Below are 24,842 nucleotides of genomic sequence, written 5' to 3' on the forward strand. Positions count from 1 at the left end.
CCTTTAAAATATTCCATAATAAAACAGTTCTTACTGAACTATGAAGACATTTTTCTTCTTCTTGTATCCCATTGAGGGGTCAAATGAGCAATTAGAAAGGTCAACAGGAGGCTCTCCGTTGTATGTTGTGTTGTGGTTCCTAGCATCCTTATAGAAGGTCAGAGTCCCCTCTTTCAGCACACAATATACATTCACCCAGGATTTGCTGGAATATCAGAATGACACATTAATCAGATAAAAACTAAATATACTGTTTACAGGATTGTATTTAATTTCACTCATCTGAATTAACATTTATATGGCCTGCCCTTACTATTTTATGTTGCCATGCTGGCCAAGCTTTCCATATTCACAACATATACAGTATATGCAGTCCATAATGAAAAAAAAAATTGGATATATATTGTAATATTTCTAAAAGGAATAATTGTCACATATCTAGCTGGATACCATGATCAAAAGTAAAAACAACCCCAAATACATTTGGCAGTGTAAGGAGGTGAGCTAGCTAATGAAACTAGTGTTAGCTTCATGAAGTTCACAATGCCCTCCAAAATTCTCATTGCTTTAAAACTTTTTAATGTCTCCACTTGACTAGTTAAAAATCTTGTGTGGTTACTATTGCAGGATACATTAGAGCGCACATTACTTATTCAAGACTTTTGCCCCTCTATTTTTTTCTAGCCAGGACTTTGATGAAAACTCTCAACCCTCAGAAAACCATGTTCACTGCATGTCCTGTGTGATAACTGTCAGTGTCAAACTATTTCTGTTGTATGCTCACTCTTATACCTGTTTGGGCTCCGCTGCTGAGCTTCAAGGTCAGAGCTAGTGGCCTTTTTGCGGTAGAGGAAGCCTTCATTATGTGCAGTGTGAGAAGGCGGCTGAGGTGTTGTTGGGGCACCAGTTGCTGGAGCTGAGCGTGAACGTCGTGTTTCCTCAGGCTCTTTAGGACGGGGCCTCCTCCTTGGCTTGGGGCGGTCTCGAGCTCGAGGACGTCCGTCAAAACGAGTCACTGGCGCTGAAAGGCTGCTAGAAGGCCGATATGGCTCTCCACGGGCCTGAGAAAGCAGATTTTAAAAAAGAAGATGTAAAGTAGGCACATTCTGAAAGTTTAACCACTGAGATTTGGTGAATGTAAGCCAATTTACATGTGCCGCTTCTCTTTCCTGGACTTGTTCTACAATCTCTGCCATGGTGGTTCTCTTCTCCCTGCAGAAACATGATTTACCCAAATGGAGAATTAATTCATGCTACAACTGACATAACAAATTGTGAAGTAAGATTTTGAAAGGATCCTATGAATTTCATTAGCTGAGTTTCCATTTATTTGCCAACTAGGTTTAAAGCAAACTGTTGAAATGGTGGCTACATAGAAATAGCCAACTTTATGCATGGCTATAACAAAGAAAGAAAAAAGAAGAGATGTCTATCAGCATTCTTCATTCTTTAGGAAATTCCCTTTGGTTTGACAAACTGTAACTGTTAAGCATCAGCGAGTGTTGGACATGTTGCTAACGTCTGGAGACAAAGGCAAAGTTTAAGTACATCTGTGAAGATGACAGAACATCGCTATGTCAGCTTATTCTAAAAAGGGTTTCCATCATGTGCTCTTTAGAAAAAGATAGAAACTATTTCAAGTTGGCACACCTTAATACTTTTTTTTTTAATTTTGCCTTTTCCATCAACCTTTTCTAATGTGTTGTATGACAATACGCATCAAACAAATTGATGGATACCAAAGTATTGTCACAAGATTCCCAAATTGTTCACGTACCCCGAGCGTTTGTCCGAGCCTTCCTTAATGGAGCCCTCAAGGTCACTCGAATCTTGTCTTTGTAACCTCTGCTTGCCACTCCCCTCCTGTTCACTCGAAGATTGCCTCTCAAGGTGTCTCCGGTACCGCTCTTGGCGTACAATCAATGGCAGCTCATTCAGCCTGGCTTGGATCTCCTGTTCACTGGAGGTCTGTCTACCAAGTTTGTACTCCCTCTCTCGCCTCAGATGGTCCATCTGAGGGTCAGAACGGCTGCCACGGGGATCTCTCTGGAGACGGCCATGGAGGAGTTCCAGCCCCGACTCTGGCCCCACCATGTCTGCCATCGGAATATCCCCGAACTGTTCCCGTTGCACCCTGCTGGCCTCTAGGAGAGGATTTACAGCCTTGTGGATGTGGTTGATCCTGGGTTGCATGAAGTCAGCCTTCAGGTGCTGCCACGCATATGCCATTTTTGGGTCCATGATGCCACCACTCGGCGCCAGGAAACCTGAACTGCCTAGACTTCCGCTGCTGTAATGATTTTGTGCCAGGAAGCCTGAGCTGCCCAACCCCCCACTGCTTTGATAATTCTGTGCTAGATATCCAGAACTTCCCATATTGGGCTGTTGTGCCAAATATCCTGAACTCCCTAAATTAGTCTGTTGTCCCAAGTATCCAGAACTGCCCATATTTTGCTGTTGGGGCAAATATCCAGAGCTGCTCATATTCTGTTGAGGAAGATAACTTGGGCTCACCATACCTCCCGTGTTTTGCTGCTGAGCCAGGTTGCCTGAACTTCCTAACCTGCCACTGGCTGGGTGGTTTTGCATCGAGCCACTCATACACCCAGTAGTCAGTCCAAAGTAGCCAGAGCTCTCTGCACTGCCAGCTATTTGATGGTTTATCCCAAGGTAAGTAGAAGAGTCGGCCCCAACACTGTGGGAGGTCAGCCCTGAAAAACCAGAGTCACTTCCGCCTCCAACCACTTGGTGGTTCATCCCGAGGTAAGGGGATCCTAGCAGCTTTCCACTGCACTGCTGCTCCAGTCCGTGATAACCCGATCCATTCATGGCTGGGTTGTAGTTAGCAAGCGATGAGGACAGTCTCTGGGCTGCAGGGGTGGGACCCAGATCCAGATTGGTCTGGAGGGGTTTGGGTTCCACATGCACATGTATTGTCTGCCTCAAGAAAGGTGAGGTGGCGCTGGTCGAGGGGACACTTGGAGTCAGACAAGATAATGGGAACATCCTTCGGCTGGAGAGTGGTGTTGTCTTTTTCTCCTCCTCTTTTTTCTTCTCAGCCTGAAACATGATGCCAATTAAAGTTAAAAGCAGAGTGGATCCAATGAAACTGAAGTATGGCTCATACACAGTCTTTTTTTATTGACCGCTAACCAATGTAGCATGAAATGCTAATATGGTGCAGTGAAAACCATGTGCCGTAAATGTCATGAGACAAATTTAAGCCAATAATGATGCAAACTCATGGCATGCGCTCATGCCTGCTAAGCAGAATGATCCCAGGGTCACTTTTTTCCTGTAGCAGCATTAAATTGTGACTCCACCTAACTAATTAAACATTTAGCTTCAGTCAAGCTTACTGCGGAAAGCTGGCGGAGGGAGCTGAAGCGTTCTTTCCAGGTTACAGCAGCCTTGCGGAAGGCTTCGTGGCGAAGGATGAGCTGTTCAACCTCGTCAGTTTGGGCCTGGGCTCCTCCTCCTTCTGGTTCCCTGGAGGTGATAAGTGGCTCTTTGGCCTTCAGCCAGGCCTCAGCCTTTACTGTCTCCTGTGCGAACTGAAACTTCTCCTGCTCTGTAGGTGACAGCAGACCAACAGCCCGCTAACCATCACACCATGGTGTAAGGTACTCTTCAGTGAAAATATGTTGGTTAAATTCACGTGTGTACATAATGTGGCTGTAGCTTGGAATCTGTCATTTCATTTTGAGTGTGTAGTAATTGCTCACACAGGAAGATTCATACATGATCATAGTACATTACCTGGACAAAGAGGAGGAACCATTTATAGCATGAGCCCATTTGACATTTAACATTGTGTTGTGTGTTTGCTGGTGCAGTCATCTAGTAAGTTACTCACTGCGCTGCAACTTTTCCTGGTGTTTGTCCCATTTCTCAACCACATCTCTCTGCTTAGCCAGAAGACTATCCAACTTCTCCTTTATCTGAGGTGACAGACAGATTGCAGTCATGACCATGGAAACATATTGCTACATACATTCTCTTGTGGCATGTATGTTTGTCTGTGCGTTAGCCTGACCTCCTCGGCTGCAGGGTTGCCAGCAGCAATCAGGATCTTGCCCAGATCTGCACACTGCTGTATAGTCTTGCTGCGGCCGTCTATTTTGGCTTTCAGTTCTTGGTGTTGTTTCATCATTACCTCCAGAGCTATCAAATCTCTAAGGAGGGACAGTTGAGTTTATTCAAATTGGATGAAGCAATAATACTAGAATACATGCAAAGACCTGTGTTGCGTACTCATCAGCTGCATCAATCCCAAATATACCAGTTTGTACACTGTATAAAGTGTTAGGTACTCAGTCAGTTAGACAGTTGTTATTTAGTTAATGCTAGATTTTCCCTCAAAACATTGTATGTGGTTCAAACTAGCTCTACCTATTCCAGCTACAATATGCTGCTTACACGCTGACCCTTCAATATTAATCATGATGTCATAGATTAAAATACATCAGAGGGTCCAAACCAGTGTTTTTGACCTCACTGTTTGTGACCTGAAGTGTTCAAAGTTATGGAACTTTGAACCCTTCAGGAATAGGTGGCATACAGGAACAGGAATAGGTAACATTCAGACACACCTGGCATTTTTCTTTTTTGACAGTTTATAGACAATCAATCTATAGAAGATGAATCCACAGACTAACCAATCATGTAAGTAATCATTAAATGTAGCTCAGTGTAGATGGTGTGTATATGTTTTTCCATCTGTACTAGTCCCACTGTGCTGTTTGTTCATGTACAGTACAGTATATGATGACACAGTGTAAATGTGCCATGATCCTATATTGCACTGTGGAACTAGTTGGTAAAATGGACAAATAATGGCAATGGTTACATTTGCAACATTTAATTATAATTTTTCATGATTTGAAAAATTCAATAATTGATGTTATGTGAAATAAGGTCAAGGTGGCACAGCAGCCTAATACAGTGATGAAAGTCTATCCACAGGGACTGCAAAGACTCTCACATTAACTTAACACAAAATCCCATCATCCATGTTTGAAACTGGACCATAAACTGGACATAGTCTTACCTGGGCTCATCCCATCCTATCTGGCCCATGATGCCTTCCATCCACATTAGGTTTTCACGAACCACTGAGAAGAATTGGACCTTGTCTGTCACTGATGTAACCTGGACACGGCTGGCCTCACAACAGCTCAGCAGCTCCTTCCATGCATCCATCACTTCCTGCTCTTTGACCATGATGGCTTCAGCCTTCTCGCCAGCATATATGGTCCTCAGCTGTGCAGCATTTTCCTGCAGCTGTCGAACCTGCAACAAAAAAGCACGATAAAGTCAAATCAGTCGCAGTCCACTCAGTAATGGAAGAGTGATTGTGTTTGGAGGAAATATGTGAAGTCGCAACAGCTATCCACTGAACATTATCAGTCAGGCTAACACCATCATGAAATGACATTTACATGCCATGCCAAAACATAAGCAATTTCCAACAACCAAACAAGTTCTTATTGTGAGTAAAAAATGAGACATGGAATATAGGCCTGTATATATATATACATATATGGCTGTATGAAAGCCATGACACCTGAGTTACTCCATGGATACTGCACATAATGTAGATTTTTTGGTCAATAATAAGTAATGTGTATCTTCCCAGGAACAGAAAGTTTGCTGTGTGCCTGATAGAGCTAAAAGAGTTCATATCACTCACCTGTGTGACCAACAGTTGAAGGGCATGCTCAAAGGAGTGCATGAGTCTTTGCAGAGTGGCTGGATTGGTGATATTGGCTTGGCACGCCCTCACCTCTGGCAGCTGCTTCATCTTGCCTGCGATCTGAGCCAAGACCTACAACACAGCACAGTATCGTCATCACCAGCACTTTAAAAATAGCAGCCATGGCCAGACTATCGACCTTAGAAATGGCGATGAAGAGCACGGTACATCTGAATCACAGACAGTCATTAGTTGAGACCACACCTCTTTGCAGTCGGTGAAGAACTTGTGCAGTTGGTGTGAGGCTGCCAGCATCTGTCTGCGAGTCTCCATAATCTCCAGGAGGTCGGCCCAGGACTCATTCAGTCCGTCCTTCCACTCAGCAATGGTTGCCGCGTCTGAATGGCCACAGTCAATCATCTCATTCACCATTTTGTTCACCTGCTCCATACGCTGCTGGCCAACGTTGTTGGTTTCTGTGGCAAATTTGGTGAACCTCTCCTGAAGCACCTGTAAAATACAAATAAAGCACATAACATTACAAAAGCTGTACAAAATACACACACACACACAAAAACCCCAAAAAGATGGGCCTTCAGATAAATAAAGTTATACAAGAGGCATATAACTTAGCAGTAAGTAAGGCGATAACATAAGAGAACTTTATTGTTCATTAAATTTGCATGAAATATAAATAAACAAAAACAGACAATAAGAAAAGTGAAAATATGTAAAATACTTGTAGATTTACTGTAATTCTAGTAGTTTTTCAATAAACATTCATATTTCTTGAGGCTCTGGCTGAGGAGGTCGAGTTGCAGCCATTTTTGACAGAAGTTTAGTAATAAATCCCAAACCTAAAATAAGTTTCAATTCATTTGAAAGCCTGATTCTCAGTTTGTCTCATCCAGCATGGAAAACAATACAGCTGCTCTTATTTATTATTGTGTACCGCCCTCCTGGTCCTTACTCTGAATTCTTATCTGGATTATCAGAGTTTATATCCAGTTTATTTCTCAAACAGATAAAGTCATTATTGTAGGTGACTTCAATATTCATGTGGATGTTGATAACTACAGTCTGGGTACTGCATTTCTCTCTCTTCTAGACTCGATTGGATTCCATCAGTCTGTTCACGAACCCACTCACTGTCACAACCACACCCTCGACCTCGTCCTTACATATGGAATTGAAGCTGAACATCGAGTTGTATTTCCACAAAACTATCTTTTAACTGACCATCAATTAATCACTTTTGGGCGGCATGGCTCAGGGGTAGAGAGGCCGTCTAGCAACCAAAGGATCGCTGGTTCGATCCCCAACCCCGGTGACCATGTCCAAGTGTCCTTGAGCAAGATACTGAACCCATAATTGCTCCTGATGAGTAGGTTGGCGCCTTGCATGGCAGCCTCCACCATCAGTGTGTGAATGTGCGTGTGAATGGGTGAATGAGATGAAACTATAAAGTGCTTTGAGTACCGCAAAGGTAGAAAAGCGCTGTATAAAATTGAGTCCATTTTGAATTTGTACGAATCAACTACATTCCACTAAGGAGTGCAGATGATTAGTTGAATCCAAGGAAACAAGCACCTTGGTACATTCCAAAACCAGACAGCTTAAATAAAAAAACTCGGAAACTTGAAAGAATATGGCGCTCCTCCAAACTGGAGGAATCACATATAGTCTGGCAAGATAGTCATAAAACCTATAGGAAAGCCCTTCATAAAACTAAAGCAACCTACTACTTGGCACTAATCAAGGAACACAGGAAGAACCCCAGGTTCCTCTTCAGTACTGCAGCCAGACTGTCAGAGAGCCACAGCTCTATTGAACCAAGTATTCCTGTTTCCCTGAGTAGCAAAGATTTCATGCACTTCTTCAATGACAAAATTCAACTCATTAGAGAGAAAATTCTTCTCCTCCTGCCATCAGCTGTCAACACGGCACCAGTAACCCCAGAAACTTTAGAGGCAGCTGTTGGACCAGACGTACACTTGGATAGTTTTTCTCCTATTAGCCTTCATGAGCTTAGTGCAATAATTTCCTCCTCTAAACCATCCACCTGTCTTCTAGACCCCATCCCGACTAAGCTGCTTAAAGATTCTCGACCCCTCGTTAGCACCTCTCTCTTAGATATGACCAATGTGTTGCTGTTATCTGGTTACGTCCCACAGTCCTTGAAAGTCGCAGTAATTGAACCGCTTCTCAAAAAAACAACAACAACCCTGGATCCAGAAGTTTTGGCCAATTACAGACAAATATCAAATCTTCATTTTCTCCCCAAAATCCTGGAGAAAGCAGTTGCTAAACAGCTCTGTGACTTTCGCCACAGCAACAGCTTATTAGAGGATTTCCAGTCAGGTTTCAGTGTTCATCACAGCAGTGCTGTTTTTGTCACGCTGGACGAAAACGAAAATGACGACGTCAGACCCCTTTTTTCCATGACGATAATGAGACTAAGACAAACGTCACCATAGCCCTGTAAAGACTAAAATGTGACGAAATTGTATACATTTTTGTCTGACAAGAACGAGACGAGACTAAATTGTTAGTGGGTGGACGATCAAAGTTTCAAGACATGCGTTTTTTTTTCCTCCAAGTATAACATGCGTGCAATGTCAATCAAGAGCTCAAACATGAGAATGGAGCCAGCTGTAGCTGTTGGTCCTAATGGTCACGCCCCCATCATCAGTACACACGTACTCAAAGCCTCTCTCGCGCGCACGCACATGCGCACACACACAGACAAGTCTGGGCCTGTCTGCAGTGGACGAGACACACACCACGGTAGCAGCAGCGGTGTCGGGTGGTTGTAAAAAGAGGGATGATTAAAGCATAGCTTTAGTCAATGTTAGGCTAGCCCTGCGATGCATTTTCTGTTTTGTATTAAGCCTAAAGTTTTGTGGTGGTGGTGGTGGTGGTTGTTACACCTCCCCCGTAGTGCAGAAACCACTTTCTAGTGCTACATGCTAAAGCTAGAATGAATGGGGCTGCCAGGGGCCCCGCTAATGTTGGCTCATTTAAACCAGCCCTTCTATTAATTTAGCATGTTATGAATAAAACCCCTGTCCATTTGTGGACGGGTGGCAAGTGAAATGCTTTGACCCATGTTTGTGGGACTGGGACACACGGTAGTCTTCAGACCTGTTGCTGTTCCCTATCGTAAGCAACACATGTGGATGCTTTAACCAATAGTCTGTGCATGGACCAGTCCTCTTCACACAATACCTGCTTCCTCTAGGTCACATTATAAGGAAACACTTGATTAATTAACTTGATTAATTTTCACTGTTATGCAGACAATACGCAGCTGTACTTATCAATGCATCCACATGACACAAATCAGCTGACTAAACTGGAGGCCTGTCTATATGAAATAAAAACATGGATGACCCATAATTTCCCTTTATTAAACTCTGAAAACTAAATTATTGTGCTGGGCCCAAAACACCTTAGGAACACTCTATCTAATGAGATAGGTACCCTGGATGGCAATACCCTGGCCCCCAGCACTTCTGTAAGGAATCTAGGAGTTCTCTTTGATCGGGATCTGTCCTTTAACTCCCACATTAAGCAAGTTTCTAGGACTGCTTTCTTTCATTTAACATTGCTAAGATCAGGCACATCCTGTCTCAAAAATATGCAGAAAAACTAGTCCATGCTTTTGTCACCTCCAGGCTGGATTACTGCAATTCCCACCTATCAGGCTGCACCAATAAGTCCCTAAAGACTCTCCAGCTGGTCCAAAATGCTGTTGCCCGTGTGTTGTCTAGAACTGGTAGAGGAGACCATATCTCTTCTGTACTGGCTTCCTGGCATTGGCTCCCTGTCAAATCAAGACTAGAATTTAAAATTCTCCTTCTAAGATACAAAGTCCTCAAGAATCAGGCACCTTCATATTTGACAGAGCTCATAGTACCCTACAATTCTACAATTTTACAATTTAATTTAGCAGACGCTTTTGTCCAAAGCAACGTACAACACAAGCAAGAATTCAGACTTACCCTATTATCCAGCTAGAACCCTTCGCTCCCAGGATGCAGGGTTACTTGTTGTTCCTAGAGTTTCTACAAGTAGAATGGGAGCCAGAGCCTTCAGCTATCAGGCTCCCCTCCTGTGGAAACGCCCCCCCAATTTCGGTCTGGGATGCAGACACCCTCTCTACCATTAAGAGCAGACTCAAGACCTTCCTTTCTGATCAGGCTTATAGTTAGGGCTGCTTAGGGTAGCCCTTAGAAATGCTGCTATAGGCTTAGACTGCTGGAGGATCTTCCATGGTGCACTGGGCTTCTCTCTCCTCCTCTCTTTCCTCTCTGTCCTCCTGTATATGTTATACATAAATCATACTCATATGTGTAACTATCTCATCTTCTTCTCCGGAGCCATTGTGCTCCCCATATCCCAGATCCCAGGTGCTGCTGGAGGAGGCTACAGACCTGAAGAGGCTCAAGCTGCCACCCGTAGCAGCACCTGCTCACGTCCCTGTCTGTCCATCAATCTCTTCCCTTTCTTTCTCTCTTTATCTTTGTCTCTCTCTTTCCTTCTGTATGTCTGTCTTCCTCCATTATCTGTCTTTGTCTCTGCCCCGCTCTCCTTCCCCCCAACTGCTCAAAGCAGAAGGCCGTCCCCATTGAGCCTGGATCTGCTTGACGTTCCTGCCTGTTAAAAGGAAGGTTTTTGTTGTCGCTGTTGCAGGATGTGCTTGCTCATGGAGAATTGTTGGGTGTAAATTCATTGAAGAAGTGTGGTACTAGACCTGCTCTACTTGTAAAGTGTCATGAGATAACTTTTGTTGTGATTTGGCGCTATATTCATAAAATCGACTTGACTTGACTTAAATGCCTCAAAAGCATTCAGGTTTAACCCGGGAGATATCCATCCATCCATTTTTGTCCGCTTATCCTGTTAAGGGTCGCAGGGGGCTGGAGCCTATCCCAGTAGCTTTCGGGCGACAAGCGAGGTTCACCCTGGACATGTCACCAGTCCATCACAGGGCCAACACATATCGACAGACAACCATTCACACTCACAATAACACCTATGGTTAATTTAGAGCAGTAATCCCCGAACTACGGCCCGCGGGCCGGATCCGGCCTGCCTCCACATTTGGCCCGGCCCCCTGAACAATACCAGAGACGCATTTTGATTTTTTTTTCCATATATGTGTATTTGTATTTGATAATAAAATTGATAGCTAGCTATGAACTATTTTCATTATGAACTATTAAGGTGTGTTCACACCAAATGCGAATTTTAACGTTGCTTTATTCGCGCGAATATGATCGTTGTATCAGTATGTTTATATTCACTTCATTCGCGAATAAAGCGATGCGAAAATCAGCATTGCCGTTTGGTGTGAACACACAGTCAGTTAGTAACTATTTCATACACGCATAGAATGTGACATTCTATTCCACCCTTCTGCAGTGGTCCTATCTGGCAACCCCCTGAAAAAAATCCTAGACCCGAACCCAGAGAGGGTTATTTGGTAGTGTCATTATTTATTTCCTGACTTTTTTTCTGTGAAGAACCCAGAGAGGGTTATTTGGTTGTGTGGCTTTCTGGAAAACAATACATTTTTACGTTTAGGCACCCCTCCAATCGTCACACTTTTTCTGTTACAAACTGACCCCGGCCCCCCATCAGAGAAGGGAAAAGTTATGTGGCCCTCACAGAAAAAAGTTTGGGGACCCCTGATTTAGAGTATCTATTAGCCTAGTCCCCATTTGCATGTCTTTAGACTGTGGCAGGAAGCTGGAGTATCTGGAGAATGGCAATTGGACTCAATTTAAATAGCAATTCTCCATCATTATGACACTCAAATCAGACACACAAACACACACACATGCATCCTTGAACTACTTTGTGAGGACTTTCATTGACATAATACATTCCCTAGCCCTCACACTAAACCTAACCATCTCAACTGACTGCTTGACCCTAACCTTGACCCAAAACCTAACCTGAAGCTAATTCTAAACTCGACCCCAAAACCAAGTCTTGACCTTCAAACAGCCCTTTGAAGATGTGAGGACCAGCTAAAATGCCCTTACTTTCCAAAAATGTCCTCACTCTACTGGTTAAATGCGTATTCTAGTCCTTAATATGTAGCAAGTACAAGAACGAACACACACGCACGCACGCACACACACACGCACGCACGCACACACACACACACACACACACACACACACAGAGTTGAGGATGGCATGTCAGTATCTTGCTATCTTGCTAAAGAACATTTCAAGACAGTCCCAGCACCAGTGACTGATTATTTGATAGCCACTCCCTTCTTCATTTCTGCAAAAGCTGATGATGTTGCAATATCAACAGACTTTCATAAAGCACAAATTTGGAATAAGTTTGGGTTTTAGAAGAAATATGGGAGACATTCAAACAAACTGCAAACAGTACTGAAACACAAATCTGCTGACCACATTCAGAGATGACTTTGAGCCACTGTGGGAGGGTGTCAAACATACCTGCAACTGATGTCCCTCCACCTCTACACACGTCTCATATCAACTTACTGTTGAATGTATTACGAAAATCTTAACATGAGACTCACAACCCCACTGACATTTCCCTACCCTGTCTCCTCTTCTTGTTACTGGATTTTGTTAGTACATCAGGGTTTTTCTCATAACTAACAGAGGAATTAGAGCATCATCATGTAAGGAATCACATACACATGTTGTTTTGCATCACATTGTGATGAGGCTGAGTCATACCGTACCAAGCACAGTACTATTTAAAATGTGTGACTGTGATTTATCACCATTGAATGATTAACGAATTGACAGCTGCTAAACAATCAGATTTGGATTATATGTGTCAGCAGAGGCCACAGTTGTCAAAGTTCTCTCTTTCTGCATTTTTTTTGTCATGTATATTTATGTTGCAATGGTGAGAAAATAATGTTTGGCAACATCAGATAAGATCAGAAGGCACTCAGCAAGTGTAATCATGTACATCCACCAATGTAAATTCAATCAAACTCAATGTAAAAAAAGCAACCTTTCTCTATGTAGTAAGGATCTGCCCCAAGATTTAATGGGATCTTCCTTAGCCCATGCTACAACCCTCCACCAAGTTTGGTGAAAATTGCCCTCATAGGTTTTTTTCTAATCTTGCTGATAACAGACAGGTTGTAATCATTAAGTAAAATGGCCGAAAAACCAAATAGACAAATAAATATATATATTTAAAAGATGCTTTTGTTTGTTATATTAAGTTTCTATTCTAGATTATTCTATTCTAGAAGTCCACACATAAAAGTGAAAAGATATTTATTGCAGGTTTAAATGTAAAGATTCCTGAGCTAGCTGAGTTAGAAAAAATGTTTTTGGAAATATATATATATCACTGAGGGCTGCACCGGTGGTGCAGTGGTTAGCACTGTGGCCTCACAGCAAGAAGGTTCTGGGTTCGAGTCCCGGCTCAGGCACGGGTTCTTTCTGTGTGGAGTTTGCATGTTCTCCCCGTGTCTGCGTGGGTTCTCTCCGGGTACTCCGGCTTCCTCCCACAGTCCAAAAACATGCAATTGGGGACTAGGCTGATTGAATACTCTAAATTGACCGTAGGTATGAATGTGGGTGTGAATGGTTGTTCGTCTCTCTATGTTGGCCCTGCGATGGACTGGCGACCTGTCCAGGGTGTACCCCGCCTCTCGCCCGTTGACGCTGGGATGGGCTCCAGCCCCCCCGCGACCCTTAATGTGTAGGAATAAGCGGAAGATGACGATGGATGGATATATCACTGAATAAAAACAATTTCTCTTGCCTTTATGCACCTTAAGTCAAGATAAGTTAATTAAAATATAAATTAGACCTGTATTGTTGCTGGCACTCACAAAAGAAGAAAACTTCAAATATATCCCACAGTTAGAGCACTGACCGTGACATCCTCAAGGTCTTGTCCTAGCTCAGTGGAGCTGGCCACTGCCTCACGCTCAGTGATCCACTTCTCCAATTCCTCCACCTCCTTGTTGAGCTGATAAAGCCAGTACTGCTGTTCCAGCTTCATCTTCTTGTGCTCCACCATGTCCTTCAGAGAAACGTACAGTCTGTCTATGTGCGACTGCTGCTTGGTGATCTGCTCACTACGAATGATAAAGGAACCAGCAAACCAGTTACTTACATTACTCCTAATTTCATTTTATACAACAGACCTTTTTTCCATGCTTCAGCTATGGGTGTTACTTTATAAGGTGAATTATGCTACACCTGTCTGGGTGTCCCAGCTCCAGTAGGTGCTGGCACTGCTGTGATAGCATGCCGACTGTCTCTGCATATGTTTCCACAGTTTGCTCCAGGGCTAGGTGGGCCTTCAGCAGCTGCAGGGTGCTTGCCTCATCCTGAGAGAGACAATCAGTATATTGGACTTTCATGTACATTTAGGAATGATGCCAAAAAAATACCTGTGTGACTGTCAGGGCTGTACATACTGTGCCTTTGTCTTCATCAACTAGCTGGAGCTTCTGACCCGACAGCCAGGACTCCACTTTGGCTGCCTCGCTGTAGTACTGTTGAGCCTGTAGTGCTGCGTCCAGCATCACAGACCTCTTCTCAGTCTCCAATTGCAACAGCTCCCATAATTGTCGCACATGCCCAGCCCCTTCACGCACAAACTCCACCTCAGGAGTACGCAGTGATGCAATGATACCCGCCCGGTCCAGGACCTCCTCCACACGTGCCCTTCGACCCGTCAGCTCCCTCTTGAGGGTCTGAAAGATCAATCAGAAGTTGGTTCATCTCCAGACTGAGCAGGTTTAACAGTTGACCATGACCAACTGTTATTTTTTAACTCTTACCTGGTTCTTTTTTGCATGCTGCTGTACACTCTGGAGGTTACTCCCATAATCCTTACAGGAGGCCAGGGGAAGTCTCTCCTGAATCCACAGCTATCACGCAACCACAGTCATGTGACACATTATAACACCATGCTTTTATTCTTTACCTTTTGGATTTCTAAATGTGGTGTGCATCATAACGTCACATATCTTAAAGGAACATTTCCACCTTTTTGGGAAATATGATCATTGTCCAACCTCCCCAAGACCAGACAAGAAGATAGATACCATTTTTTTCTCTGCTGTACTAGGTAGCTGAGACCCACAGAGACCTGCTGACTGCCTCTTAGCTTAGCACAATGAATTGTTGTAGATGGGCAGGTTCGCATACTTCAGTCTTGCCTACTCAGCCTCCAAAACATGTAGTTCCTCCTCTGTGTATTGTTGATAAAATAAATTAGGTTCAGGATCTTAGTCCAGAAGAAATCTTCTGCTGCCACTACAATGAGTAATGGTGGCAGTTGCTCTTCTATTTGTAAAGTAATGTTTTTTCTTTTCTTTTTTTTTAATCCAGTCAGAAAAGTAGTTCTGGCTGTGTGTATGATTTTAAAATGACAATATCTTACAATTTTCAACAGTTTTTCTGTGTGAATAAGTGAATCTTATAAACAACCCTATTTCCTTTTAATGCAGGAAAACGGAAAAAAGATAGCGCTATGCTACACAACCCATACACTACCATTCATGTACTAAGTTAACTAACAGTCAGCTGATTCTGTGAATCTCAGCTCCTTAATACCAGCACAGAAGATTGAATGGACACCATCTTCTTGTCTCACTCTGGGGAGGATGGATACGAAATGTGTTTTCCCCAAAAGTTGGAGTGTTCCTTTAACATACCAATGATCATGCACAGTGAAAGTCCAAAGAAAAGCATTGCCCACTCACTATCTCATCCTCGAGGTCCTGGGCGACTTGGTGCATCTCTTTAGAAGCCAGTAGGATGCGGCGTCTCTCCTTCAGGGGCTCAATGAGGCGGACAATGCGGGTTTCTACCACACCTGACTGCTCACCACCTTCCTTGTCACCAGCTATCAGACCTCGTTGGGGAAGGCAAACCCCCTGCAAGCTACCCAGTTCTGCTACATCCTTGTAAAAGTCCCCGATCTGAGATTCCATTGCCTGTGACACAGGGAAGGTCATGTTACAGCATTATGAAGGATGGACATATGCTGTTTCATTATCAGAATGTTTCAGGGTCATGTAATGATGAAACAAAAAAAAAAGGATATGGTGCACTTTTTGCCTTTTTTTGCCTCTGAACTTCATGTTCAAGATATGCCACAACAGCAGACTCTGGCTCTGTCTGAGCAGTGAGAAATCAGTGTATTGAACAAAAATAAGCTGATGTACATTGTTTGTCAAAAGCATAAACCATATCAAAACAGAGTGATCCATCTATCCATCCATCCATCCATCCATTTTCTTCCACTTATCCTGTTAAGGGTCATGGGGGGGGGGGGCACCGGAGCCTATCCCAGCAGCCTTCAAGTGAGAGGCAGGGTTCACCCTGGACAGGTCACCAGTCCATTGCAGGGCCAACACATATAGACAGACAACCATTTGCTCTCCCAGCCACGCCTACGGTCAATTTAGAGTATCAATCAGCCTCGTCCCCTCTTGCATGTCTTTGGACGGTGGGAAGAAGCCGGAATACCCAGAGAGAACCCACACAGGCACAGGGAGAACATGGAGACTCCACACAGAAAGATCCTGTGCTCAAGCCAGGACTGGAACCTGGAACCTTCTTGCTGTGAGGCGGCAGTGCTGACAGCACCAGCAAACTAATCTTCCATATTCAGAAATTGCATTACTGTAATGAATGCTTAATTATGCCTGGTGCCATAGAAGTAATAAATGTTGATCTTTAAATCCTTTTTACTTATTTTGATTGATAAATTTTACAACAAGGCTATTGGTTAATTAATGCTTAGTTATATCTAAGAGTGCTGAAATAATCATTTCGAAATATTGAATCGGTAATTTGCTGTAACCGATAACTTTACATATTAGAATAACTGTTAACCAACATTCAACAAAGCATTACTAATGGTTAATTAATCACTAACTAAGTAATTATTAACTGACTCACATGAATGTACCCTTATTTCAGTCTTCTGATATGTTAGTTTTGAAAGAAATATCAGACATTGACATACAACATTACGATGTCAGCTGGGATTCTCATGCTTATCACACGAAATGCTAGGTAATTTTTGGGGTTTTTCTTAATTTGGTAGGAATTGCGTACATAGACTATTTGAATTGCTATAGGACAAAGTGTTAGATTAGTTCTGACAACTCTGCAAGAGAATTAAATACATTAAAAAATAAGAGTGCAGAGAAAAAACTCCTGAATCATAGAAGTACAACAGTGTTGTACTACATAGGTTGGATGACAATTTAAACATTACATAAAAATGTCACATGTTCATATAATACATATAATGTCACAGTTCAGACTTGCCTGGAACTTCTGGAGCTGCTCATTGAAGGTAGGTAGATGGTGTGCCTGCTCCAGCAGGGGTGGCTGCTGCTCCAGGTGAGAAAGCTGGTTATCGATGTCTGAATAGCTCTTCACTGCTGGCTCTGGTTTGTTGTTCTCGAAGAGCTGACGAGCCTTGGCCTTGGTGGTGGTCTCCAGGTCCGACCAACACTCCCTGATCTCCTCTAGCTTCTGCTGCACAACTGAGCGCAGCTCCGGCTTCTCGTGTATCAGCTCCTGACCCTCCTGAAGAGGAGCATGGGGACCAGTTGTTAAACTTACAGGACATGTTCCAATTTATTGTAACTGTACTATTAATATTCATGAGTAAGCCCATGATTTAAATGATGTGTTGGCCTATCATTTCTTGGCTGAGTGACGTTTTGCCTTTGAAGGGTATTCTCTTTAATACCAGCTTTAGCTTTTGGGTAGTGGGGGCCTCACTGGTAGTCTTGTCAAAAATATCGATTTATCGATTAAATATCTATTTTGAATAGTTAAAAACAGTACCAAATGACTTTTCAATAGTATCGATACTCTACCTGCCTCCTTGGTTTATACAAGGGCCGCGAACACAACTACAAACAGAGGGCTGCCCTGGGGAGCAAGCCATCGTGCAGCAGCCCCTCCCCTCCTGCCTCGCTTACACAAACACCGCTGGCTGTATTTTTTTTTCTACACGTGTAAGCTGCCATGAGATGGCATCTGCAGGTCCATCGCAACCAGTTTTAATAAATCAACAAAACAGCAGAAGTGCTGTTTGGAGGTTCTTTGGATTTGAGTCGGATGAACAAGGAAAGCCGAAGGACAGCAGCAAGCCCACATGCAAGAGATGCAACAGAACTGTGCCGACAAAAGGAGCAAACACTACGAATTTAGCAAAGCACCTCCAAGGCAGACACCCGGACCTGTATAGATTTAGAGGCAGTGCTTAATTTGTAAATCATAAGGTGCCAGAACGCTAAGCACATATGACAGCTCAGGGGTGAGAGAGGGGCACGGGTCCCGGAACATATACAGAAAACAACATACAAATGCCCACTTGCCAGGATGTGGGACTTACAAGCCTCCATTTCAAATAATATCCATGGTATCAACGTTATAACGACAATTCACAAGTTATTTAGCCTCCTCTGCGCAGCACAAGTGAATGCCCACATCACCACAGGTGGGACTTAAGAGTCTACAGTCAGCAATTCGTTTCTCAACAGGTCTAACTTGTAAAACAAACAAAAAAGCTCACAATAAATCACACAAATCTTCCATTATTATTATTACGGTATTTAAAGATTGGCACGGAGGCCTATTATTAGACGGTATGCTCACCATTTAGTTGTCCAAGACACCCCACATCACGTTAGACCTGGCTTGGCTAGCTGGAGGTGAACCAGGCTAGCTGTGGCAGCGCTAGCCTCCTGCTGCAGCCGATTTTGATCGTCAACATGACCGCTGCAGCTGACCTCGTTGCCGCTCGTGGAGGCTTTTCTGACTCCTATTAAGCGTCATGCGACTCTTCCTTCTTTTTGAAAAAACTGCAAATTTAACTGTCTTTTTGACATGTTGGCATTGAAATAGTAACTGTTTATTTCCTCTCTGCTTGCTCCTCAGAGGCGGCGAATTTCGAAAGGTTATTTGTTTGTGTCAGGGGCATGGTTTGTTGGCATAAGTGCATCAACAGATCTCCGACTCTTTCAAATGACGTTGAATCTTAATAAACAACATGCAATTTTAAGGATTTGGTCCGTAAATTTATCTATGCACATTATTGTTGTATTTTAAACATTTTTAAAACGTTTTCATATTTTCTTTTAATACAAGAGGTACCTGATCTGCCCAAATAAGTACCGGAACACAGGGAGGCCAAAATTCAGAGGTGCCGGATTTTGTTGCGGCAGGATCCGGCTCAAATTAACCCCTGTTTAGAGGTACAGAGGTTGGTAACAGTAGAACTTGAAGTATGTGTTGCCTGGAGTTATCACATCTATCAGTGTTTACTTTAACATGTCTTGTTAGCGAGTGCTAGCTCAAGCTAATCGACGGTAGGTTACATACTTATTTGCATACAGTTAATGTGTAAAGAATAACTTGAAAAAGTTCTCTACCTCAAGAATAAAGTTCTTTATTCTTTAAATAAAAAACATTTTTGCACTAAATTCTGAGTGGTTGCTTCATATGGAAAATCAAATCGAATATCAATATTTTTCAAAATATCTAATCGAAGTGTGAAATCCAGTATCGTGACAACACTAATCACTGGCTACCAGGAGTATGTACAGGACTTTAGTCCATTTTAGATTTCAAAGAAATCTATCACTGAATGATGATGATACCTGGGTATATTGTCAACCTTTGATAAAATCCTTATCAAAGGGAATAGAAGAACAATCACACACTGAAAAACGTAAGCACATCTTTCCATATGACAAACCTGCAGAACTTCTTTTGAGATACTTTCAGGTCAGACTAGTAGAATAACATGACAATGTGAGCAGAAAAATTCAGTTGTCCCCTAAGTAGCTTGGGACAATAAAGTCCATGCCAAGGCTGGAGCCTCTGTTTGCAAAGAGGCAGGTGTAGAACAAAGTTTGGCCTTGGGCTCACCTAAAAATCATACATGATAAGTCTGATAATCCTCTGTTCTATCCTTTGTCTGAGCACTTCCACTCTTCTCCTCTTCCCTAAATCTTTGGCTTTGTTCATGACGTGATCTGGATGAAGAGATGCACAGCGATCAAATCCAATTGCATTTTCTTTTGTGTTGGAGGGGTGTTTTTTTTTATCCCTCCCATATCTTGACTTAGGTGGGGAGGAAGTACTAAATTTTACTTCTGTGACACAGTTCTGGAGGTTATTGCATCTTGTTCATTTACAGCACTGATTTTTATAATTTAAGCATAGACATTTATTCTGCAAGGTCTTCTGTTAAATATGCATCCTTGAGTTTTTATTTTAATAATAACCATGCATAAAACAGATTTGATGCTGCTTTACTCCATCATTTCCTGAGCTGGACCTACAGTATATCCGATAGCTTTCATAATACAATGCTGCATTCCTCCCCTTGGCACCCGCTCTCTGCTTAACTGCTGCTAGCTCTCATTCTCTCACATCTCTCTCGCTCCCATCTTTCCACAGCCTTGTTTTCCCTCTCATAATGCAGAGCCAGCAGAACCCAAACCCCCAATCTCTTGGTTTTACTGACACACTGAGGCAGAGGGGGAAGAAATCAGAGAGGGGGTAGGGAGAGGAGAGGCAGGCAGACTAAAGGAAGTATGGAAGTGAAAGGCAAGACAATCAAAGGTTCATGGGACATGAATCAGTTCAGTTGCTGGAGGTGGGGGTGTGCTGGGCCGTGGCACAGCCTTGGCACAACCACATCAAAATGGCATCTGCTAGGTGCATTTTCAAGGCAGGGTGGCATGGTGCAATGTTTCATATGAATCATACTATCATAGCAGCCTTGTGTCACCAAATTCTGCAGGCTTTCTTGAAATGCTGTAGTGGCACAGACACACACACACACACACACACACACACACACACACACACACATGATAAGTTTCAAAGAAATTCAACATTAAATCATTAAATAATATTTGATTGTTAGTAGTAACACTTTCATTCACTTGCAATTGAAAAGCTACAAAGAAAAAACAACTAAAAGGTCTATTTTATCAAAATAATAGTATGGTCCAAGGTATTTCAATGTTTTTTTTTAATGATTGAAAAATTGAACAATAACAAAACAGGAAAAACTTACGCAAGAAAATGAGGACTGAGAACAGATTAACAAAATACATGTATAACGTATGTAATAAATGTGTATGAATATACAAGCCAAAGCTCAAGTAAAATACAATCCGGTAAAAATACTGTATTTGTGCTGTTTGGTTTGACCAAAAGCCCTGAGACAATGGAGAGGACCAGAAGCACATGATGGACTCTGTTTCATTTTAATTTCTATAAGAAGCCCATTTATATAATCATAAGGAAGTGTGCCCCCTCCTCATTTCAATTAATTGAACTTGTTTGTAACGTTATAGTACAAGTAAGTGAAACAAAGCTCTGCGTGTACAAGAGAGGTTCACAGATGGGGCTGCAAATCCAATCTCATGGAGAGGTATGCTCATAAATTGGTGTACATGTAATAGTACACAGAATTCATGGTTTTGTTACTGTTTGGTGACAGACAGAAAATTAATGGTAGGGAGAAAGGAGCAAGAGGGAGACTTCTCAACTTTAGACTGAACTTTCTAACCATTGGTTGCTAATTAGTGTTCTACATTCAAATTTCCTGTATCAACTGCAGTATTTCTTTGGACTCTGTAACAATTGCATTGAAAGTAACTTTTATTTACCTCTCATCATGGCAAGAAAGCAAATTCACCACCCACATCATCTACATTTTGTGGGTTTCTACTTTCTAACCTTGAAAGAGGCAATGAGCTGTAAGACCTCATCAGGGAGCAACAGGCATCACTGCCATTCTTCATCGTTGCAAGGTACAAGGAAGTCTGTATCAGCTACTACTACTACTTTTGCAATAATAGTCATAATAAGAAAATTATCATTATCATCATTCAGCATTGGTAGGTATCCAAATTCAGGTATCGGAAGGAGGTCAAAATGGAAAAAAGTGGTGATTTCTAGAACTCGACACTGTTAATATCCAAAAATTGTCAATTTAGCCAGCAATATTACTGGATCTTTTAGTACATGTGACCTGCTGTAATTAATCACCGTAGCTGTGTTGGCTGTTGAACAAAACATCTGATGAATGATGCAGCATTCTGGGACCTAGCAGGGTAAAATCTGCACTCATGCTGGAGCAATATGAAACCAACAGATTTAACATTACCTAAGACAGAGAGGCACAATTCACACTTAGCATATAGGACGGGACTAATGTATCGTACTGTTGATTTTCAATTTTCAAGTTTCAGTTGGGACAAAATTTCATAAGACTGGCATTTTGTTTAGCGAGTTAATCTTCTTAATTGAATACAATTCTTCTAAGTTTTGAAGAGTAAATTCAAGAAAAAGCTGATGCAATGCTATACACAAATGACATCATGAGCACGTTAGTTCAACTTGTTCTTCTTTTGGTTTTTCGTGTGATGATGTTTCCAGGCTTGTTTAACCCACTTGTTAGAAACTGTTCTTTTAAAACACTTGAAAATCACAAATGTGGTATTTAGTGATGTATTTTATGCTGTCGAACCAAACATAAATAAATAAATGTTAAGCTTGTTTTAACGACAAACCATATTTCAGGCATTTATCAAAACAAGCCACTGACTTTGAGATGAGAGAACAGGACATTCAAACATCAATAATTTAGGACCCATCCTCTCCCATCTGTTTCTTGTTGTATTACTAGTTGTGTTCTGTTTTAGACATGTGATCGGTTTGCGATTACATTTGATCTTTTCTTCAATCTGTCCTGTCTTGCTTGTTTGTCCTTGTTTTCGGTTTGATAAAATAAATCCTCCCTCTGATAAACTTAGGTCTACCTGCCTTCACCACATGTATCATGTTACTCCAGGTACTGGTCAACTGCTGTGTAAAAATATGTACAGTCATACTTCTAGATGATCAGGTGTCCTGAAATCACAGGTTAATTCAATGACTTCCTCATCATCTTGATATTGCATATAACACATGCATAAAGTTGAAAAAAGAAAAAAAACCTTAGAAACGGTAAATATTCCTTGAAAGCACCTGTGCTCCTTGCAATAAAACTGTCAAAAATCTTGTCTGATTTCAAGCTGCAGCAATGTCAGCTTTTAGCAACATTTTTATTTTATGTATTTGATATGGCTGAGTTTTATTTGTTATACATTACAGAAGCTTCTTCCCCTGTGTCAGTTGGTGAGGAACTTTGTTGTCCAAAGTGTGAACAAATATTGTTATATATTTGGGGCTTAAATAGCATTAAGGCCCCCCTTGATGTTAAAAGAAAACAGAAATTTAGATATCTGGTAGCATCATTAAAAAAAGTTTATCGTTATCTTGGCTGACCGCCGTGACTGATTTTGAGTCAGTGCCACACTATAACAGGAACATCCCGTGGGCAAAGGTCAAGAACAAAAGAATAATAACAATTTAAACTTTACACACACACACACACACACACACACACACACACACACACACACACACACACACACACACACACACACACACACACACATATATATATATATATCTCAGTTATCTCATTTTCATGTGATGGTAGAGCTCAAATATTAATCAGAAATGATTGCTCCTAAATAGTGTCAGTGTAATTACCACTGATGGCAGTAGAGGGCACTCTTGTCACTGCAAAAGTAAAAGTTAAATTTTGTTATTTGAACTATTCAGCAACAAAATATGAATTGACCTTAATCTAGTGGTACAGGAATGAGTCCCAAAACTTGCTAATAAACTGGCATTGCTTGATGACTGTTTTCCACTTCTCAAAGTCTATGTAGTCTGGGTTCGGCGACAGGCTAAAAAAAATGTGATTGCGAAAAAGTTGCTAAGTGACACTACAGAGGTTGTCATGGACATTAAAAAATTAAAAGAAGCATGAAGCTAGTGGTAGTGGCATTGACGTAGTCATGTGTTTGTTACATATATATACAACATATGTCTCATTACTTTCTGTTTTCTACACTGCTTATTTTCTGCAATAATCTCAAATTACCTGTCAAAAAACTCTCTTTTTATTCAAGGGAACTCACGGCTAATTTCTGGGTTGTCTGACAAAAATACTTTATCCTGTTACATTCTATGTTTTGGATCTACAGAATAAATGGCTATCAAACACAAACTCTGACTTTAATCTTTTCAAATCTGAAAATAATTACTGTTGAATGACAAACAAAATCTATCCATCTATCATTTATGTATACTGCATATGCTGCTGGAGCCTGTCCCCTGCTGTCATTGGGCAAGAGATGAGGTAAACACTGGTTGCAAGTCCATTATAGGGCTGGCAATATAGAGACAGATAATAATTGACACTAAAATGCCTACTGGCGATTAAGGTTAACCTAACTTGCATATTTTTGGTTGGGGGGGGGGGGGGGGCAAAGCACCTGGAATGATTTCGCACAGAGAAAATGCAACTATCAAAGGTTGCCAAGAATCTTCTTGGTCCCTCCATGCCATCTTAAAAACTTTTGTTTCCTGGTTTAAATATCGCAGAGATGTTGGTCTGTTAGTCAGATCTATGATCTACACAGCTCTATGCCTTTCAGCAAGACAGGCCTGTGCTTTGTTTGTGTGTTCAGATAGCAGTGACCCCTGAGCCCACAGTGCCACAGGCTTGGCACAAGGTCAACTGTGAATACTCACACTGTGACAGAAGCATTCACTGATCTTAAACATAAGCTGGCCTGCAGCTATCTGCTGAGCTTCATGTGCTGCTGAGTAAGAACTGAGACAGAACAGCGGTAACAGGCAGAGGTGCTAACCCTTCCAAAAGGACGCCGAGTTCTCTGATCATGGCACGGCACAGCATCATCTTTTCTCTTGGTCTCTCAGGTAATGACAGAATGAACAGTGGGGGTATATCAAGTGATGGTAGCTGGGCTAAGGAGACAGGAGGGTCTCTGTAACAGTCTCCACGGGACTGCATAGACAGGAACTTCAGCAAATTGTGCTGGTCAGCAGCACAGCAGGGGCAACAGCTACAGAGCAGACATTTTCTGCACTCTGTGTCAATTCATTCAGTTTATTTCTCTGTTATTTGACATGAACGGTTATATAAATGCACTGATGATTCAGAAGAAAAGCAAATAGCTGTTTCAGTCATTCTGGGTAAA

General features: G+C 42.0%; 1 protein-coding gene across 2 annotated transcripts in view; it reads right to left on the reverse strand.

The window, feature by feature from the left end:
• Positions 1-24,842, reverse strand: part of sptbn4a (spectrin, beta, non-erythrocytic 4a) — a 38,768-nt gene that overhangs the window by 6,152 nt on the left and 7,774 nt on the right. For both annotated transcript variants that reach the window (XM_086226578.1, XM_086226577.1), the window contains 16 exons: positions 17,014-17,277; positions 15,435-15,668; positions 14,508-14,597; positions 14,142-14,420; positions 13,921-14,051; positions 13,592-13,796; positions 5,960-6,205; positions 5,693-5,827; positions 5,051-5,292; positions 4,037-4,175; positions 3,857-3,941; positions 3,360-3,571; positions 1,778-3,060; positions 1,152-1,212; positions 793-1,061; positions 35-205 (listed from right to left, as the gene is read on the reverse strand). In XM_086226578.1, coding sequence (XP_086082704.1) covers positions 35-205; positions 793-1,061; positions 1,152-1,212; positions 1,778-3,060; positions 3,360-3,571; positions 3,857-3,941; positions 4,037-4,175; positions 5,051-5,292; positions 5,693-5,827; positions 5,960-6,205; positions 13,592-13,796; positions 13,921-14,051; positions 14,142-14,420; positions 14,508-14,597; positions 15,435-15,668; positions 17,014-17,277 — 4,046 coding nt within the window. The remainder of the gene's footprint in view (positions 1-34; positions 206-792; positions 1,062-1,151; positions 1,213-1,777; positions 3,061-3,359; positions 3,572-3,856; positions 3,942-4,036; positions 4,176-5,050; positions 5,293-5,692; positions 5,828-5,959; positions 6,206-13,591; positions 13,797-13,920; positions 14,052-14,141; positions 14,421-14,507; positions 14,598-15,434; positions 15,669-17,013; positions 17,278-24,842) is intronic.

The sequence above is a fragment of the Aulostomus chinensis genome, chromosome 15 (assembly GCF_037954235.1).
Source record: "Aulostomus chinensis isolate RoL2024-O1b breed Wild chromosome 15, RoL_Achi_v1.0, whole genome shotgun sequence".
Classification (NCBI taxonomy): domain Eukaryota; kingdom Metazoa; phylum Chordata; class Actinopteri; order Syngnathiformes; family Aulostomidae; genus Aulostomus; species Aulostomus chinensis.